Source organism: Parambassis ranga, chromosome 13, assembly GCF_900634625.1.
Source record: "Parambassis ranga chromosome 13, fParRan2.1, whole genome shotgun sequence".
In the NCBI taxonomy this organism is placed as follows: Eukaryota; Metazoa; Chordata; class Actinopteri; family Ambassidae; genus Parambassis; species Parambassis ranga.
The window spans coordinates 8060389-8078174 of NC_041033.1; the positions used below are offsets into that span (position 1 = coordinate 8060389).

At 42.9% G+C, this 17786-nt stretch overlaps 1 protein-coding gene across 2 annotated transcripts in view; it reads right to left on the reverse strand.

Annotated features, from left to right (window-relative positions):
- Positions 1 to 405: 405 nt before the first annotated feature.
- The window catches only part of egfem1 (EGF-like and EMI domain containing 1), a 42110-nt gene continuing 24729 nt past the window's right edge, over positions 406 to 17786 (reverse strand). Inside the window, exons 17-38 of one of the 2 annotated variants that reach the window (XM_028420364.1) lie at positions 17314 to 17448; positions 16476 to 16610; positions 15386 to 15511; positions 14960 to 15091; positions 14269 to 14397; positions 14034 to 14165; positions 13655 to 13783; positions 10230 to 10358; positions 9385 to 9513; positions 8129 to 8257; positions 7860 to 7988; positions 7636 to 7764; positions 7393 to 7521; positions 6079 to 6210; positions 5714 to 5842; positions 5454 to 5582; positions 4323 to 4451; positions 3629 to 3757; positions 3319 to 3447; positions 2386 to 2514; positions 2181 to 2309; positions 406 to 1835 (exon numbers count right to left, since the gene is read on the reverse strand). In XM_028420364.1, coding sequence (XP_028276165.1) covers positions 1756 to 1835; positions 2181 to 2309; positions 2386 to 2514; positions 3319 to 3447; positions 3629 to 3757; positions 4323 to 4451; positions 5454 to 5582; positions 5714 to 5842; positions 6079 to 6210; positions 7393 to 7521; positions 7636 to 7764; positions 7860 to 7988; positions 8129 to 8257; positions 9385 to 9513; positions 10230 to 10358; positions 13655 to 13783; positions 14034 to 14165; positions 14269 to 14397; positions 14960 to 15091; positions 15386 to 15511; positions 16476 to 16610; positions 17314 to 17448 — 2807 coding nt within the window. In that variant the 3' untranslated portion in view covers positions 406 to 1755. Of the gene's footprint in view, positions 1836 to 1950; positions 2310 to 2385; positions 2515 to 3318; positions 3448 to 3628; positions 3758 to 4322; positions 4452 to 5453; positions 5583 to 5713; positions 5843 to 6078; positions 6211 to 7392; positions 7522 to 7635; positions 7765 to 7859; positions 7989 to 8128; positions 8258 to 9384; positions 9514 to 10229; positions 10359 to 13654; positions 13784 to 14033; positions 14166 to 14268; positions 14398 to 14959; positions 15092 to 15385; positions 15512 to 16475; positions 16611 to 17313; positions 17449 to 17786 lie in introns of those variants that run through there. The other variant, XM_028420363.1, reaches the window with a different exon arrangement.

The following is a 17786-nucleotide window of genomic DNA, read 5'->3' on the forward strand; positions in this document are numbered from 1 at the left end:
GGTCCAGGCACCTGCCTGCCTCTGCCAGACCGCAGCCGCCTTCGGCCAATAGGAGACAAAATGCTCCACTGCACTTGAGAAATGCCTCAGGGAGAGTGGGACACCCCCCACATACACAGACATACACACACCTTACAACACCACAGTGCCCCGCTCAGGTGCCGACACCCTTCCTCCTCCCCCCATCTTTACACTACTATCAGGGAGGCCTTGATGCTTGACCCTGCCCTGGCTGATGACAAAGCCCTGCATGAATACTGTATGTGCACTGATATTTCCACTCATACATAGTTCTTTATGACAGATGGAACCTCTCTGCCTTTTTTTTTTTTTACATACCTGCCCCCCCCCCCCACACACACACACACGCACTCAGAAAATCAATATAACAATGTATAACATAAATATGGATCCATTATTTATTTGACACTTTTTTGTCTAAAAAAGAAACAACAGAAGTACAAGATAAATAAAAAATGGAGTGACTGATGAGTGGAATTTATCCATTTTATACAATGTAGCACCGCTGATATGTCAGAACATGAGCACAATGTGTGACAAGTGGCACTGACCTGAGATAGGACGCAAATACAATACTCTCATTCAATTAAAATGCACGTTTACTGTATGTTAAGTGATGGCAGTAGTAATCTTGAACATGTAACAGTCTTCTTCTTTAGATAGAAACATGTAACTAACATTCCTGTAAGTCAGCCCACATCAGCTGTCCTGTACCTTTGTGGATGCTACTCTCCCTGCCTTAGACTTTCCACATGTGAATACAGATGTGAAAACAAGTGCACCAAATGCAAGTTACGTGTTTGTAATGAAGATTAATAGAAATATTGTAGGGCAGTAAGGGCAACAAATTAAGTTAAGAAGCTGTACTTTGTCAGTGGCTTGGTTGGTGGGAGTGGTTTAGGGAAGAAGTGAGAAAGAGTCTAATTGTTGCAGGTGATTTGTGTTGGCTAATTAATTACTTACTAAGGTGCTGGAAGGCAGTGGAGGAAGATACACCACGACAGAAGGGTGAAAGTCTTTTTGTTTCTAAAAGACAGACCGTGCACCAGGAGTGCATGTTTTTGTGTTGTAAACATCACAAGAAAAATGCATCAGGAAATGATTAAAAGAAGAACAAACACGCAAAAAAAAGATGTGATGTGAAGAGTCCGTTTCAGTGTTGCACATTTTGGTACTGCTCCTGTGGTGTTTTATTTTGTAGATCAAGTCACCCATATATTTCTAAATCTGATTCAGACATTTAAAAATATATTTGGCATTCTTTTAAGCCTAGCTTGGATTTTTTTTTATAGTCACACAGAAAAAAAACACAAATGTTGGCAGTGGTTGCAAAGGGTCACATGTCTTGTTCAAATGCACTTAGGAAACTGAGCTCTTAACAGCTCAATAAATGTCAAACTGGAGGAAAATGATCCACTGTCAATCAGGAATTGTAACAAATGCGATGCAGGTATTTGTGTGCAGAAGCCTGCGTAACCCTGGACTTTAAATCTTCAGACAGACAGGGGTAGGTTTGAGTTTACGGTCCTTTGAAGGCCTCTCATATGCCAGGTCCACTGCTGGATTGTCTGGAGCCTCAGGCTCGGTGATGGACTGCCAGTTTCTGACAGCTGAGTACCAGTTTCACAGAACGTATTAATACCAACAGCACCTTCACCAAGATGATCCGAGTAAAGCTTCACAGAGCCAAGTCCTGTGTCTCCTGTCAGTCAGGAGTTTACGCCTCTGCTTGGGTTATGTGGTTTTGCTGCCTGCTCTTCTTTTTCTTTGGGATACAGGCGAGTTCAGTGCTCCTGGGGTTTGGTGTAGCAGTGCTGAAAAGAAAGGGGAGGGCAAGAAGACATCAGCACTATTTGAAAATCAAAAGCAAATGTTCAGGGTTTTTTTTGGAGGAGAGGTAACTGCTACGTAGTCTCCCGTGCGCTTGGCTTTGAGGAGGTAAAACGAAGACAGCCTAGAGCCTGGCCTCATGCTGGGTGCAGATTAAAATAACTGTCAGGAGACAGGAGCAGCTATTGAGAGAGACAAGGTGACACACAGAGCGATGGGGCTCAGCCTCTCACACTTCATGACATAGTATTTCACTAAAGCTGGTTCAGCTTTACAGCCCTGTGTGAGTGTGAGTGAATGTGTGTGTGGCGTCGGCAGCTTTACTTTACCTTCACTACAAGTTGGGCCGAACCAGGTGAGTGGACACGAGCATCGCCCGCTCACCCCGTCGCAGCGAGCCCTGTGGGAACACTGACACAGCAGGGAGCAGTCAGGGCCGAAGCGGTCTGCACCGCAGTCTGAGAAGGAGAGCACAGAGTGGAGTTTCTGCATGGAACACAGGCTGTTGTTAATGTCTTTACAGTTGATATCTACTTTTTTCACATCTCTGTCCCGTCCTTCCTGGTGGACAAAGACACCGTCCCGTTGATGGGTCACATGGGGCTTCACCAGCACAGTCACAGGGCTTTGCACAGCTTAACCCAAAGCTGCCAGCTTCACATCCTGAAGAAAGAAAACACACAAACCATTGTATTCATCAATTCATTTTACCTTTCTATATTTATTTTTGCATTTATTTTACTCTTTACTTCTAACTGGATTTTTTATTTTTTTTTGTTAATTTATATATTAATATTATAAAATACTATTGTTCATGTTCCTGGTCTCATATTCTCCAGTCATCTGTGAAGCACATCTATGTCCTTCTTCCCTGTATAGATGTGTAAGAGGAAGGCACGACTAACATAATGCTGCACTAAACCCCTTTATATTTTTTTTATCTATCCAGACCTTCGGAATGATTCCCTCAAGTGATTCCCAAGTGCATTTAATAATAGGAAAATGCACACACTGACACAGAGATGCAGACACATCTGTGTGTGAAGCATGTGTCTGCCTTACAGCTGCTCTTCCCTGCTCAGCAGTCATGTCTCCTGCTGGTGCTGAAGTGGCCGTTTAGGCGCTCACACTGTGGCTGAGGGCCCCCTGAGCAGGCAGGAGGGCACAAGGATGTAACAAGAATGCATTAAGCAGTCGGGAAACACCTGTCTCTCATCAAATAACCAGGCTGCCTGCCTGCCCACCTACCTAAAAGCCTGTCTGCCAGAACACACACTTTTCTTTCTTTGAAAGCCTCTTATTCACTCATGCTCATATCTGCACATGTTCAATCTCAGCTGGGTGTCCAGGTGGATGTTTTTTAATGAGCACTGACTGTGTGACAGTGTTTCTGTCTTCTGAATGCAACTATTCCAAAAGCCTAGAAATTTCTTTATGAACAGTTACAGTCACATAAATTGTACTTACGTCTTAGGCACTGTGGGCCATAGTAACCAGGTGGACACACACATTGTCCTGTAATGTGGTCACAACCTTGTCCCACCTTGCAGTCACAGGTATGGGCACAATTTACCCCAAAAAACCCAGCAGGGCACTCTGATTGGAACACAAGAAAGAGAGTTTAGGTTAAACTTTGCTTGTATTCATGTTGTTTAAAGGTTCCTTCAATATCACCTATTTGACTAGGGGAGTGCAGAACAGACCATATCCATTTCAAAGTGTCAGCGAGACCTTATCACCAAGTTTCTTTTTGTGTTATAAGTGAGGGTTTACATACTGTGTTGACAGGAGTGGCCATAATATCCAGCAGTACAGCTGCAGCTGCCAGTAAAACGGTCACAGGTTCCATTGTTGAGGCAGGGACAGTCCTCTGCACAGTCAAACCCATATTTTCCCTGTGAACAGGCTACACAAAGACACACACATAAAGATACAATGGTCATGAATACTCATTTAACATGGCATTCATATTTATTAACAATCTGAAGCATAAAACATAATTATAGGCAGCTTAATTCAACAGAAATGTGAAAATGTGGTCATAGATGATGATTGATGAGTTCATAGTCTGAGGTAGGAGGAGTCAATTATGAGTCAATTATATAAAGAGTTCTTGTCCTGTACAGGATCACTGGGAGATGCAGCCTATCCCAGCTATCAATGGGCAATAGGCAGGGTCCAGCTGGACCACCAGTCCATTGCAGGGCTGTCCTTTGACATGCTATATCAAATCTTCTTCTCTTCTCCTCAGTCCCAATGAGTTTCTGGTCATCAGGCTCTCTCACTCACATCAGAAATCATTAGCATATGTCCTTACACTTCACATTGAGATAGTGGATGCTTGCACGAAGGCTTATGTTGTTTTTTTATGTGACCAACTTGCATTAACACAACATTTATTGATTGATTTTGCTTTTAGACTAGACAATGACAACTTAATGATTTTCTGCTGTATCTGCAGTTACATGTACCTGTGTCACAGCGAGGTCCCATCCAGCCCAGTCCACACCTGCAGGACCCATCAACAGGATCACATAAGCCCCCGTTCTGACAGCTGCATGTGTTCCTGCACTGCAGGCCATAGCGCCCCCTAGGACATGCTGGAGGAACATTCAGGAAACGTCATAATAAGACAGGAATGACTCACTCACACCAAAGAGTGCAGCACACATACACTAACCACATTCATGTTTATTTAAGCAACAGTTCATTAAAGAGATGGCAAAGTAGTCTAATTTGGCGCTGATATAAAAGAATAATCATGTTTCTCTGGGTAATTTAGATTGAGAAAACAATAAGCAAGCTGTCTTTGATTTCCTTGTTTATTTATTTGCTTCCTTGCCAAATCCAGCGACACGGAACACAGAGAATGAGCTACTTATAGGTTTCTGTAAACATTCAACAAAAGGACGTTAAGAGGTGGTATGTCAAAGACCATGCAGGAGGCCAAAGAAGAGAACGTTTAGTACGAGCAGTGCTGGAAATCCCCCCTTTGCAATCCAGCAGCTGATAAAGGGAGAGATTAGAAAAACTCTGCCTGAGTTTCCCGGGAATAAAAATCCTGTGATCATCAGAGGCCTCATACTGAGGAAATGGAGAATTTGTTACCTAAATATACAGTGAAAATGTTGAAAACTACACCCTCATTTTAGTGGTTGTTTCTTACTTTCTAGTCAAGTCTCCCATTTCTGAAGAACTCATTAGAGCCAGTGGCTCCCAATGATGCATGTCAGCCTCAGTGGTGACTCGAGAGAATGGTAAAAGATAAAAGGCGAAATAAAAAGCATGTTTGATATCTGTGGTGCGGCTTCGCTCAAAGCCCAACAATGAATTGCCTCTTTTAATTTGATAGAGAGTCGTTTCTTTTCCTTAGAGCTGTCACTTAATTATAGATATGTCAGTACATATTTTATTTGTATAGTGTCTTTTGCAATCAAAATGGTCTCCAAGTGCTTTACAGAAACCCTAAACCTGACCCCCAAGGAAGCAGTTACACTCATAGTGGAGAGTAAAAACCTTGAGCAAGTTTAACACAGAGCTAAAATGCATGTATTGGTAATATTATCTCAATGAATATCTTAAAGACACCAACTTAGCCATACCTTGTTGGCAGGACTGTCCCATCCTACCAGGGCCACAGATACACCTCCCATTTGCTGCGTGGCACTGCCCTCCCTCTCCACAGGAGCACAGCTTAGCACAGTCCTTCCCATAATATCCACTTGGACAACCTGCAGAGAAGAATGTTTAGACACATCTTCATATCACAAGCACTGTGGGTTCCAATTTGCTGTTTGTGAACATTACATCCATGCTGTGTAGCTGTAAATGTGTGGTAAAAATAGGACAAAAAAAGACTCACTTGAGCTGCAGTCAGCTCCAATGAAGCCAGGAGGACAGTAGCAAATCCCAGTCCTGAAGTCACAGCGGCCACCGTTGATGCAGCTGCACCTGGATTTGCAGTTTGGCCCAAATGTCCCTGCTCGGCATCCTAGAGACAAACCGTGACAAAAAGGAAGGGAGGTAACTGCTGTAAAAGTGTTTGATCCTGTTTTTAGTTAAGTCACATTATTTGTGGAATAAAGCAGACCTTTGTGTTCTGTGGGAGTCTACAAAACAGGCCAAACATTAACCCTCCTGTCACATTTCTTTTTATATAACTCCATGTCTACAAAGACATGTTCACATTAGACCATAATAAAATCATAAAACTAACAAAATCCTTACGTAGCTCACAGCGCGCCCCGTAGTAACCAGGTAAGCAGCTGCATTTCCCCGTCACAGGATGGCACTGCTCCTGGTCTCCAGAGCATTGGCACAGTTTGCTGCAGTTTTGTCCAAACATGCCAGCAGGGCAGGCTAAGACGATGCAACAAGGAACAGATACAGATGTTAGCTTCCTGCTCATGGACAGGTAGAGGATAACCTATTTAATATATTTGTATAATATACTGTATATATTATATTATATATATATATTGCCATAGTTGCTGCATGTAAAATGTCTATATCTTTCTATACCAAAATGAAGCTGCAACAAAGTGTTAAATGATACCAGCTACAAACAGCTATGCATAGTTTCAGTTAAATTGAGATGGCAGATAAGAGTGTAAACATGCACACATTCAGTGGCTTGTGGGAACAAAGACACATGCCGTTTCCCTTTCCTTCCTCAGATTATTCTGTGAATGTACTGCGACATTCAGTATCGACCGCTAAAACTCCCAACAACTTTCCCTGGTACCCAAACCCAGGCGGACACAGAGGGACATTCTTTCACACACCCTCTCTGCATATACATATACACTCATCGCAGTAATGAATGAAGTCCCCAGACAATCAGTCATAGTGAACAAGATGAATCTGTGAACCGAACATGTTTTTGGGTGAGACTGCAGCACTCAGCTACTCAGTCAGGCAGCAGCAGGCAGCGTGGGGGACAGATAAGAAAGGACTCCAGACTAAAGAGGCAATTACGGCGCTGTCATTATGCATGTCTGCCTTCCAAAAGCCCTTATCCGCCACCGAGGAGACAAAAACAATGCCTTCTGTTTTACTTGGCAACCGGTGTGTAACATTTATCAGATGTCTGGGGAGTGTATGAGGAGAGGAAGGGAGCTGAAGCCGTGAGAGGAGGGGTGGAAAGTGCGATGAAGGGCTAAGTAGTGAAGCTGTTTGTATACAGGGTCTAAATAATGAAACATAAAGTCCTGTGATAGTGAGGGTGTAGTGTAGGGGTGGGGTAGAATCAAATAAACAGTAATCTTTCCCAGGAGGATGAGGGAGAAAGGGAATTTTAATCAGTATTAAGAGAAGGATTCTTGGTGATCACGTCAATCCCATGATGAGAGTGGTGCATTTTGAGGTGGCAGTGTTTCTATCAACACGACACAAATGTCAGCCAAATGGTTTTAAATGCATCCATGTGCCAGGGCTTTAAAAACAGCCGGTTTGTGAACAATTCCATTCAAACCAGCTGCATTTCACCTTCTCATTAAATTAGATGTATTTTTCTCACATAGATGTTCTTTTTATTCTTACTTTTCTCACAGCCAGGCCCTGTGAGTCCAGGCGGGCAGCCGCAACTCCCTGTCTCATGGTGACAGGACACTCCAGCCTGGCACTGACACCGCTGGACACAGGAAGCACCAAAGGACCCCGGGAGGCAGGCTGACAATCAATACACACACACACAGACATGCAGGCACACACATCACTTTACTCTCATGTTCTTTATTGCCGGTTTCATTCAGTTGCGATTTCTTTGGTCCTGTGCACACTCACTTTTGTCACACCTGGCTCCTCTCCAGCCTGGCACGCACTCACAGCGGCCGGTCACATGGTGGCAACTCTGGCTGTGGACGCAGTCACACCTCTGCTTGCAGCCCTCCCCGAAGAATCCCTCAGAACAGGCTTCAGTGGCAGCACACAGGCATACATTAGAGAACACATGATGGTGGTGTTTCAGCAGCCAGTAAAGGAACACTCCGCAAACTTTAGCAAGTCACCTGATTGACAGTGCTCTCCTATCCATCCAGGTGGACACACACATCTTCCCGTCACTCTGTCACATCTTCCTCCATTCATACAGCTGCAGGCCTGTGCACAGTTATCTCCATAACGTCCTTCTTCACACTCTAGGGCAGCAGAAAGGGAAGCTATTGTAAGTTGATGATTGCAGAGTTTTTCACAGCACAGCAAAAAACCCTTGATCGAGTAAAAGAAGTGACAGAAGGTTACATGTGTTCTTCATCCACATTAGTATGGCAGGACTCACCTAACTCACAAGCAGCTCCAGTCCACCCTGCTGGGCAGGAGCATTGGCCACTCACGCTATTACAAGAGCCTCCATTTTGACACAGACATTGGCCAGAACAGTGTTCCCCATACTGTCCTGCAGGACAGGCTGAACAAATTAGAACACAAAAAAATTAGTGACACTACAGATTTATAAGGTTCATAATATACATGTACAAAAACATTATTGATTATGTAGGATTAGATGTATAAGTTAGAAATAATTGTCTCGGACTACGATCTGCAAATTTTGCTACTTTTAGAGTACATAGCACCCCATATTAACAGAAAAACACAGAATTGTTGACATTTTTGCAAATGTACTAAAAACAAAACTGAACTATCACATGGTCCTAAGTATTCAGACCCTTTGCTGTGACACTCATATGACACCCAGCTGTGTCCGATTATACTTGTTGTACTTGATTAGAAAAGCCACACACCTGTCTATATAAGACCTCACAGCTCACAGTGCATGTTAGAACCAATGAGGATCATGAGGTCAAAGGAACTGCCTGAAGAGCAGAATTGTGGCGAGGCACAGATCTGGCTAAGGTAAGAGACTCACAGCTCTATAATTCTTAAATGGAAGATGTTTGGGACGACCAGTACATCTAGCAAAACTGAGCTCGGGAGCAAAAAGCCTTGAAGGAGAGCCCAATGATCACTGTGGCTGAGCTCCAGAGATGCAGTCGGGAGATGCGAGAAAGTTGTAGAAAGTCAACTATCACTGCAGCCCTCCACCAGTCTGGGCTTTAGGGCAGAGTGGCCCGATGAAAGCCCTTTCCTCAGCGCAAGACACACGAAAGCCTGCATGGAGTTTGCTAAAAAAAAACACCTGAAGATGGCCTAAAAATGGCTGTCCACCAACGTTTACCATCCAAAAAACGTGTTACACCTTTCCCAAAAAGACTCATGGCTGTATTAGATTAAAAAGGTGCTTCTACTAAATACTGAGCAAAGAGTCTGAATACGTACCATGTGATATTTCAGTTTTTCTTTTTTAATCAATCTGAAAAAATATTTCACACACAATTCTGTGTTTTTCTGTCAATGTGTACATAATTGAGGAAAAAAATTAATTTAAATGATTTTAGCAAGAAAATTCCATAGCTGATTTTTTACAGACAAATATTATATTTTTCAATATGCATATCAGGATTAGTTATTATAAATATCTTGATATTAGTCATTGGATGAAATTGGATATGGATAAATTTGTAATAATCGACTTACGCGTTTGGCACCTGAGTCCGGTCCACCCGGCCAAGCAGCTGCATCTTCCAGTGACGTGGTTACACCTGCCTCCATTCTGACACTCACAGGTCTGACTGCACTGCTCTCCAAAACGACCCTCTGGACACTCTGCCCACACACACCACACAAATGCATGATAACATGAACGTTACACACAAAATACAAATCAGGGTTTAAAAGCAGACACATACATTGCACGAGCATGTATGAGAACTGGAGTGCTTAATGATATGTTGAGACATACGCACGTTGTAAACTTCTCATTAATGATCAAAGTCCGAGTTGACATTTTGAATCTAAGAAAGAGGAAAATGCGCTAATGACAGAGATGCGCCATTAAGTCATGCTAGTGGGTTTCTGCTGACTCTGGCTCTGGTACTTGGAACCACAAAATGGCTGTGGCAAGAGGAAAGTCTTGAATAAGACTGCAGAATGACAGACTAAGAACTTTAGTGGGCATTTCACTGGCTTCATTAAAACAACGGCATGAAATCCTCAAGAAACTTTAGCATGAGAACACTGATTGGTTAGCTACTAAAAGACTCTTCCAAGTTATGTTCTCTCTTTCCTAATGTTGATCGCTTTATACATGTGGGTGCACTTATCCAGAATAGACCTCAATTAAACCATGTATGCCAGAGGGCAGTCTTGTCCTCCCTCCTTTCTCCACCCTTTACCCATCTCTAAAAAAGTCATTGGCAATGTCTCATTATAGAGATAATTGTTCACAAACACATCGTAGTTGTGTTTAAGGGGAGGATGTCGTGATGGGCTGCAGTAAGGGCCTCCCTCACACCCTGTTTTAATGATGTGGCTTCCATTACCCAGAATGCAGTGTGGTCCTGCCCAGCCGGCGGTGCATAGGCAGGCTCCTGTGATGTGGTGGCAGCGGGCACCGTTCCTGCACTCGCACATCTGGCCACAGTCAAGACCGTAAAAGCCGTCCGGGCACACTGCGGGCCGAGATAAAACATCCGACTGGTTAGAACTGGCAGCTTCACAAAAGAGGAGAGGAAAAGGTTGGGATGCCAATTTTTTTTTTTTGTTCTTTCTCTTTCCTTCCCTACCTCTCACTCTCTCCTCCTTCTCCTACTTTCCCTCTCTATCCTGCCACCTACTGAAAATACCAATATCAAATTGCAGTACCACACTGCGGCTGTTGCAGCGTGTCTGCGTTCGTTAAGTGAGCTCATGTCCCACATGTGTGGCGGATCTGAGCCACATCAAAGTTTGAGGCAGTTCGGAGGCTGTTCCCTAAAGGGGGAAGAGGGGGCACAAAGAGCCGGTAAATAGAGCACCTGCTGAGTCCACAGGCCTCACCAACACACACCAAAACAAAGCCTGTACCCACACACATACACACAGCCCTGCTGCTGATGCGAGGAGATGCCAGTGTAACAGTCTGTTTCCCATTCTCAAGGAGAGAAAGAATGTTTAAGTGTGTGTATAGTCAAGTGACACTCAGAGTTTGGTAAACATCATGCCTCCCTTTCAGAAGAACCTAGCCAGAGGCTGTGGGATGAATGAGCCTTTCTACTACTGGGATGTAAATATTGTCTGTAAGCATGACTTCACCAGAGCAGGAAAGAATGACTGTTTATTCACAGCCTATTTCTGATCGCTCAATTTGTCACTGCACAGATCACAGCACAATAGTTCACAAAACAAAAAGTTCTGCCATTCTGGTCTTTTATTTACAGGAACACTGCTCGCCAAAGTTTGACTGACTGACAGCTGCTGCAGAAATGTCTCTCTGCAAGGCCTCTCCTCTGTTTTCTGTTACAGCCAGAAAATCTGAAGGTTTGGTCCCTGACTTCTTGTAATTCTTACTTTATCTATAAGGAAAGCCTTGTGAGAAGGAACCACTAATTGGGAAACAGGAAAATGTGTAACTTGGTGGTTTTATGAATTCTAAATGCCACGGTGCTCAGGGTGTTCCCCTACAGTTAATGCATCATACCCTCCTTCTGCAGCTCCAATTGATGATGCTGTCCACTCCTCCTCCTTTTTTTCTGCCCTTAAGGCCTCAAATTGGGAAAAGTATCTTTCCTGCTCAGCAGTTTCTGGCACGGTCATAGCTGTGTTCCCACGCTGACAGCATGACGTCTTTGCCTGCCTCTGTAGTGGTTAGGCTGCGATGTTATTAAAGTTAGCCCACTGAGGATGCTGTCATTTTAATCCAGCTGTACATTAACTCTGCGGTAATACTGTAGCTAAATCACTAGTTTATTGTCTGTTGTTTATTATTATGATGATAGCATTTACAGACACCATAGCAACAAGCTGGCCCTGCTTGTCCTGCAGGAGAAGGGAAAGGGAATCAACACGTCTCAGACGAGCGATGCTCCTTTTAAATCTTTGTACCTGGTAGTGCAATCTGGAAAGTTTACAGAGTACCATATGTGTTGCAGAATTTCTGTTTGTATATACCAGCAGAGGGCGACTGGTTTCCATATTAACCACAGAGCAGCAATCTGTCATGTGATATTAGCACAGTGTCTGCTAGTGTTTGTAAATGTAGACTCTTCCCTCCGAGTCTTTGTTTATAGGTATCCACAGGGGCCTCGATCCACCACACACACACACACAGAGTGCCATCGTTGAAAGACTCCATCTCTAGACTAAATGAGCTCTTTAAGACAGGAGGATTATTTCCAGATCCCTGGTTGTGTAAGAGCCACTGCTGTCAGCCCATAAAGCAGGTCCAGGGACCACACAGCCGGGAAGGAGCAGACCACAGAAATAGAGCGGATAGAGAGAATGCAGAATAGAACTTCCTGGTGCCATTCAGGGTCTATACACTGAAACAGGTCAACAATAACAGAACAACCCAGTTTTCTCGACAATAACGCGGATGTCCAATGCTGGTCCGAGCAGACTCCTTTTAACTGCAGCCCAAATGAACTATTTTGATGCAAACATCAAAGCTGCAGACCAGAAACGCAGCACGATCCACGTTAATTGAAGAAGTGGTGTGCTGGACCCATGCATCTTAGCACAAAGGCCTCTTTCCTCTGATGGCTGAAATGTTTAGCACCAACCTCAGCACCACAAGAATGCTCAATGAAACAATGATTGTGCCATAGCAACAAGCTTTCCAGGGTATTTCTGAGAATTACAAGATATAAACTATAAGAATGTTCCCCATGTAGCAGTCATGTGGAGACACTTCTTCCTATTTTAATTCTTTGAAACAGATGAGGTTAAGAGATCTGGACCTTCTCACTGTGCAGGCCTCTTCCTGACTTCTCCTGAAGGAAGAGGCCCAGGAGAAGACTGAGAAACTGGACACCTCTGTTTAAGGGGAACGGGTCCTTCAGAAAATAAAATCTGGCCCGACCGATAGCCCCATTTCCACAGCAATGTCCAATCAGAGTGACGACTCCATCTGAGGTCATTAGACTGTTATGACTAGCAATGTGAAGCTCTGTTCTAGTGTGACATGGCAGTGATTTACGATGGCCCGTGTACTACCGAGGTGGTATGAATTTCTGGGTCTGGTAGTACACTCACAGTAAATCTTACACTTTGTAATAACACCAGGCCACTTCCAGTCAAGAGACTATAATCAAGAACAAATCTATTACATGGTTAAAACTCTTGGACTGTTGCAGTGCAGGACAAATATCACAATAATGAGATGAATATTAGTTACATGAAGGGTTTGGTGTGCCATGGTTCTTCCAAACCCTCTCAGCAGCATGAAATAAGGTCCATCTATCCCAGAATGACGAATACAAATTACATCTTTGGATTTGTGTGGTTTTAAAATGGTTTCAGTCCTGACATTATATGTACAATCTGATGATTCATTGAATCCGCACTATGATTCACTGAGAAGACTACCGTCAGTAGGATGTCCTGCAGCGCCCTCTAGTGTATAAAGAGTGACAGTATCACTTGTAATGAGTCGAGTAATGTGATAGTTTAACCTGAGCCTAAAATATTTTATATTTTGTGATGTGACAACTTCATATTAGCGTTTGGAAAGCCAACAGCAGTCATTTGTTGTCAAAAGTATTTTTTCTGTTAATAGGTTCAGTTAAAAGAGAAATAGAGAAAGAGTTAAACATTTTGTGTCAATTGACTAGATGATAAACACAACGCAGATGTTTCTATCCTAATAAAATTTGACATGTAAACTGGTTTGGAGCCAGAACCTATTACTTAATAGCAAAGTGGCATCAATCACTGGCTACCTTCAGATACAAAAGATATTATGAGTGATGTAATTGTCTTGATGGCTTACCTTTTTCACAGTATGTGCCAGCATATCCAGGAGAACATGTGCAGGCTCCGCTCACATGGTCACAAAGGGCTCCATTCTGACACTGGCACTGCTTAGCACAGGCCTGACCATAACTACCATTCATACACTCTGTGAATGGGAAAAAGGTTTGAAGATATCACATAAAAGAAAGGCAGAAGTGTATTTAGCATCATATATTTACAGCAATACCTTAAAATGTAAATCTTTATAACTCCGTATACAGTGCATTAAAAGATATACGATTAAATACCTTTACTATTGTGAATTAGAAGATGTTAGAACTGCCACCTCAGGGTGGCAGCATTTACAAAAATATTTTATTTAAAATGACAACACTGCACCAAATGTGTGAACTTACTCTTTTCACAGTGGTCTCCAGTGTAGCCAGCCTCACACACACACTGACCATCAACTGAGTCACAGCCCAGAGAGCTGTCCTGGCAGTCGCATCTAGTAACACACCCTTCGCCCCAAAAACCAGGTTCACATGCTTTGAAAGGTAAAAAAGTACAGAGAGGTTTTACGTGATTTGTGATGATGCAGATATCATGATATCATTTTTTTTGTCATCCATGTACCAAACTATTTCTTACATGCTGCACAGTCATGGCCTGTTTTTCCAGGAGGACAGATGCACTGTCCATTTTGTGGGTCACAGCTGGCATCAGGGTGGCAAGTACAGCGTATTAGACAACCTGCTCCAAAATACCCTGTGGGACACTCTGTACACAAGAGGCATCATTTATAAGTACACAAGCCAACAATCAAAGCAGTTTGGAAGATCTCAAATCCACCACTTGTTGTCATTCTGTTCATTTTTTTATGAAGCTAAAAGCATCTGAAGCATTTCAAACTTCTCAGTTCCATTCTTTCTTTGTTCCTGTCATGTGCATGTATGTGTATATAAGAGTTTTTGCTTGTATTTATTGTATATATTCTTTTAAAATGCTGCTACTACAATTTAATTTCCCCACAGGGATTAATAAATTTAATCTTAATCTTAATCTTATTACATAGTGGTATTACAATATGGTGGTATTAAACCACATTGTAATACCCCTTTGTACCACAAGATGGGATGGTGTGTCAATGTAGAGTCTAGTCCTGCCTCAGTCCAACATGAAGGCTGCCTGTTGACTGACAGCTGGTCAATTGTTTGTTTAGCCACGGAGCTCCTCCTGTGCCTCCTGCTTCAGACTACAGGATGAAAACAACTACCGGTACACATTTTCTACAAATTGCCATTTTAAAGTGACACATCTATGACAATTGATAACAACTCACCATGTTGGCAGAGGATCCCTGTGAAACCTGGCTTGCAGTCACACAGACCGGTCTCCTTGTTGCAGGAAGCTCCGTTCTCACAGTTAGGACATGAAGACTGGCACTTTAAACCCCAGAATCCATCAGGACAGTCTGGAAAGCAGCAAGCATCGTTCAGACTACTGAGCAGTAAGCTACTTATGTCAGTTATTTCACTGTAAACCCTCTCAAGCCACTTATGCTTGTATTATCTGGGTGAAGAAATGTATTAACTGGATCTCTGAAAGGGGTGAAATTTCTCACTGGGTTTGCAAATGTCAAAAATCACAAAGAGCTCAGACTGAAGATACAGCAGGCTTGTAGTGTCAGTGAGTTCAAACCGGGACTCTTTGTGGCATTGTCTCAGGCTTAAACTATTGTTAAAGGACAGTGTAACAAAATAAATACCTTCTTGGCATGAGCGTCCCATCCTCCCCGCTGGACAGATGCACTGGCCAGTTATGGGATCACACGGAGCTCCGCCGCAGTCACAGGTCAGATAACAGTTCTCTCCAAAGCTTCCAGCTTGGCAGGCTAGCAACACACAAAATAGAGACAACACAACACTCAGAACAGGACTGCACAACTGGAAAAAAATGGTACAAGTGAAAATTTAGCAAGGCTCAATCACTTTATGTTTATTTATTCAGCCTCTGCCAATAGCTTCTGCAGCCATAACTAAAGTAAATCGCCCCTGTCATGACCTGGCCTCCGACTTAAACTAAGTTCAATCCAGACTTTTTTCTTTTTTCTTTTGGCTTTGACAAACAAGCAACCAAACCTAGCATTCCTAGGCCTGGACTGTGCATTAGTGCTGACATACTGTAACTCTGCTCTGTTATAATAGTCCACTCCACAGAGACACAAAGTCCTGTTTTTACCAGAGGTTCCTGAACAATATTCAGTATCACTTTTAAGAGCCCAGCACAGAGGACTGAACTTTTCACCAACCAGCAGAGTAAACAGCCAGAGAATACCCCGCTGTGGAGGAATTTACATTTTTAGTTGTGCACTTTATGAAAGCAAAAACACCTGCACTGACCAGGTGAATTCAAAAGGAAAGCCTTCTGTATTTCAGCCTACTAAATCCACTCAATCCATCAAAAGTAGCAGGGAAATGAATAGAAGCCGAAGTTATAAAGAAAGATTTATAAGAGTTACGGAAATGAAAAAAAAAATGATTGTGACAAAGACTGCGGAAAAATTCAGAAACTCATTCATAACTATTGTGTCAGTGTGATGTAGCTTATCAGAAAGGGCGCACATTTGCACAAGCATGAAGTATGCAAACAATAACCACACATGTTGAGGCCCACACACTTTTACAGTCAAAGTCATGACCACACAGACGCACTGTGGATTCAGGCAGCATATATCAACAGTGGGTTTGAAAAGCAGCAAATGATGTTATGGAAGTGTGCCAGGTGTTTGAAGGATACTTGTGCAGTTATGTTATAAATTCTTTTGTGTGTCTTTTACATTGTTTTTTTTGTCTCACCCTGCTGACATTTATCTCCATGGAGGCCTGCAGGACATCGCTGGCTGCAGTCTCCAGTCCTGGGGTCACATGACCCTCCACCTGGACAGTCACATGGCTGGTCACAGCCTGCGCCGAAGAAGCCTGAATCACATTCTACATGGAGATGCACAAATAGAGAACAAGGAAACACAGTGATGCTGTTGCCAAACTTTAGTCATTCTTAACAAAGGATGAGAACAGGGGCACACTAATCATACATTTTTCTGGACTGCTGTGATGTGAGTTGTTTTGGAGATATCAGTGTTGTTGTGAAGAGGTTCTGTTGCTGGGTGTTGTTTGGTTGAAGACAGTTTCTACATTAACTTGGCCCAATGTTAGCAGATCTTATGAAACTGTGTCATGAGAGGCACTGCTGTTGGATTTTTCATCTGTATTATTTTGGATCTCAGGCCAGATGCCATCAGGTTACATATTTAAGCGAAGGCAGAAGTGTCAACACACACTTTCAAAACTCACATCAAAATGATTTAGACAGACAAACAGCCATGCAGACACAGTAAAAACATTATTATATATTTCAGGAGGAACTGTCCCTTTAACTTTCTTCTCTGGTATAAACTCCAAACCACATGGCAGAAAGACAGCATGACTCCAAGTATATATCCCCAGTGGCTGCCATTACTGTTGTATTAATGCAACAGGAAACGTGGACCTTTACAAAGTCTGAAACTGCAAATCCCCTTCTAGCTAGGAAGTGCAGGTCAGGCAGTTCACCTGAAAATTAAAGCTAGACACAGATCTTAACCCCTTTATCCTTCCTTTCATTGAGTAAAGGGGTTTTGTGACGTGTCTGTACCTTTCTCACAGCGTGGCCCATGGTATGCAGCCTTGCAGGAACAGCTCCCTGTTTTAGGGTCACAGTCAGTGGAATGTTCTTGCACACAGTTGCATTCCTTGGAACAGCCTGCGCCGTGGGTCCACCTGGGACAAGCTGAGGGGTGGAGGTGGAGGTTAGAAATAAAGATGTTTAATCTATGACCAAGAATTCTTTTGTTTGTTTGATAATGTACAAGGAATATACACTATGAATAGCCAGCAATACAGTCGACAGAACTAAAACAACTCGCCTTTTTTTCAGGTTAAGCAACAAAAACAAACTGTCTTGGTTTCAAGTATAGGTGGTCGTAGTTAATTGAAAAAACGGTTTGAAACTGAATTGAAACCTTTGTGACGAGCCAAACAAACACACCCAACCACCATGTTATCACAACGTCAGACTTCTGCTAGTTTAAGTCATGTGACCTCCTCCTCTAGTTTCACTTGATTTAT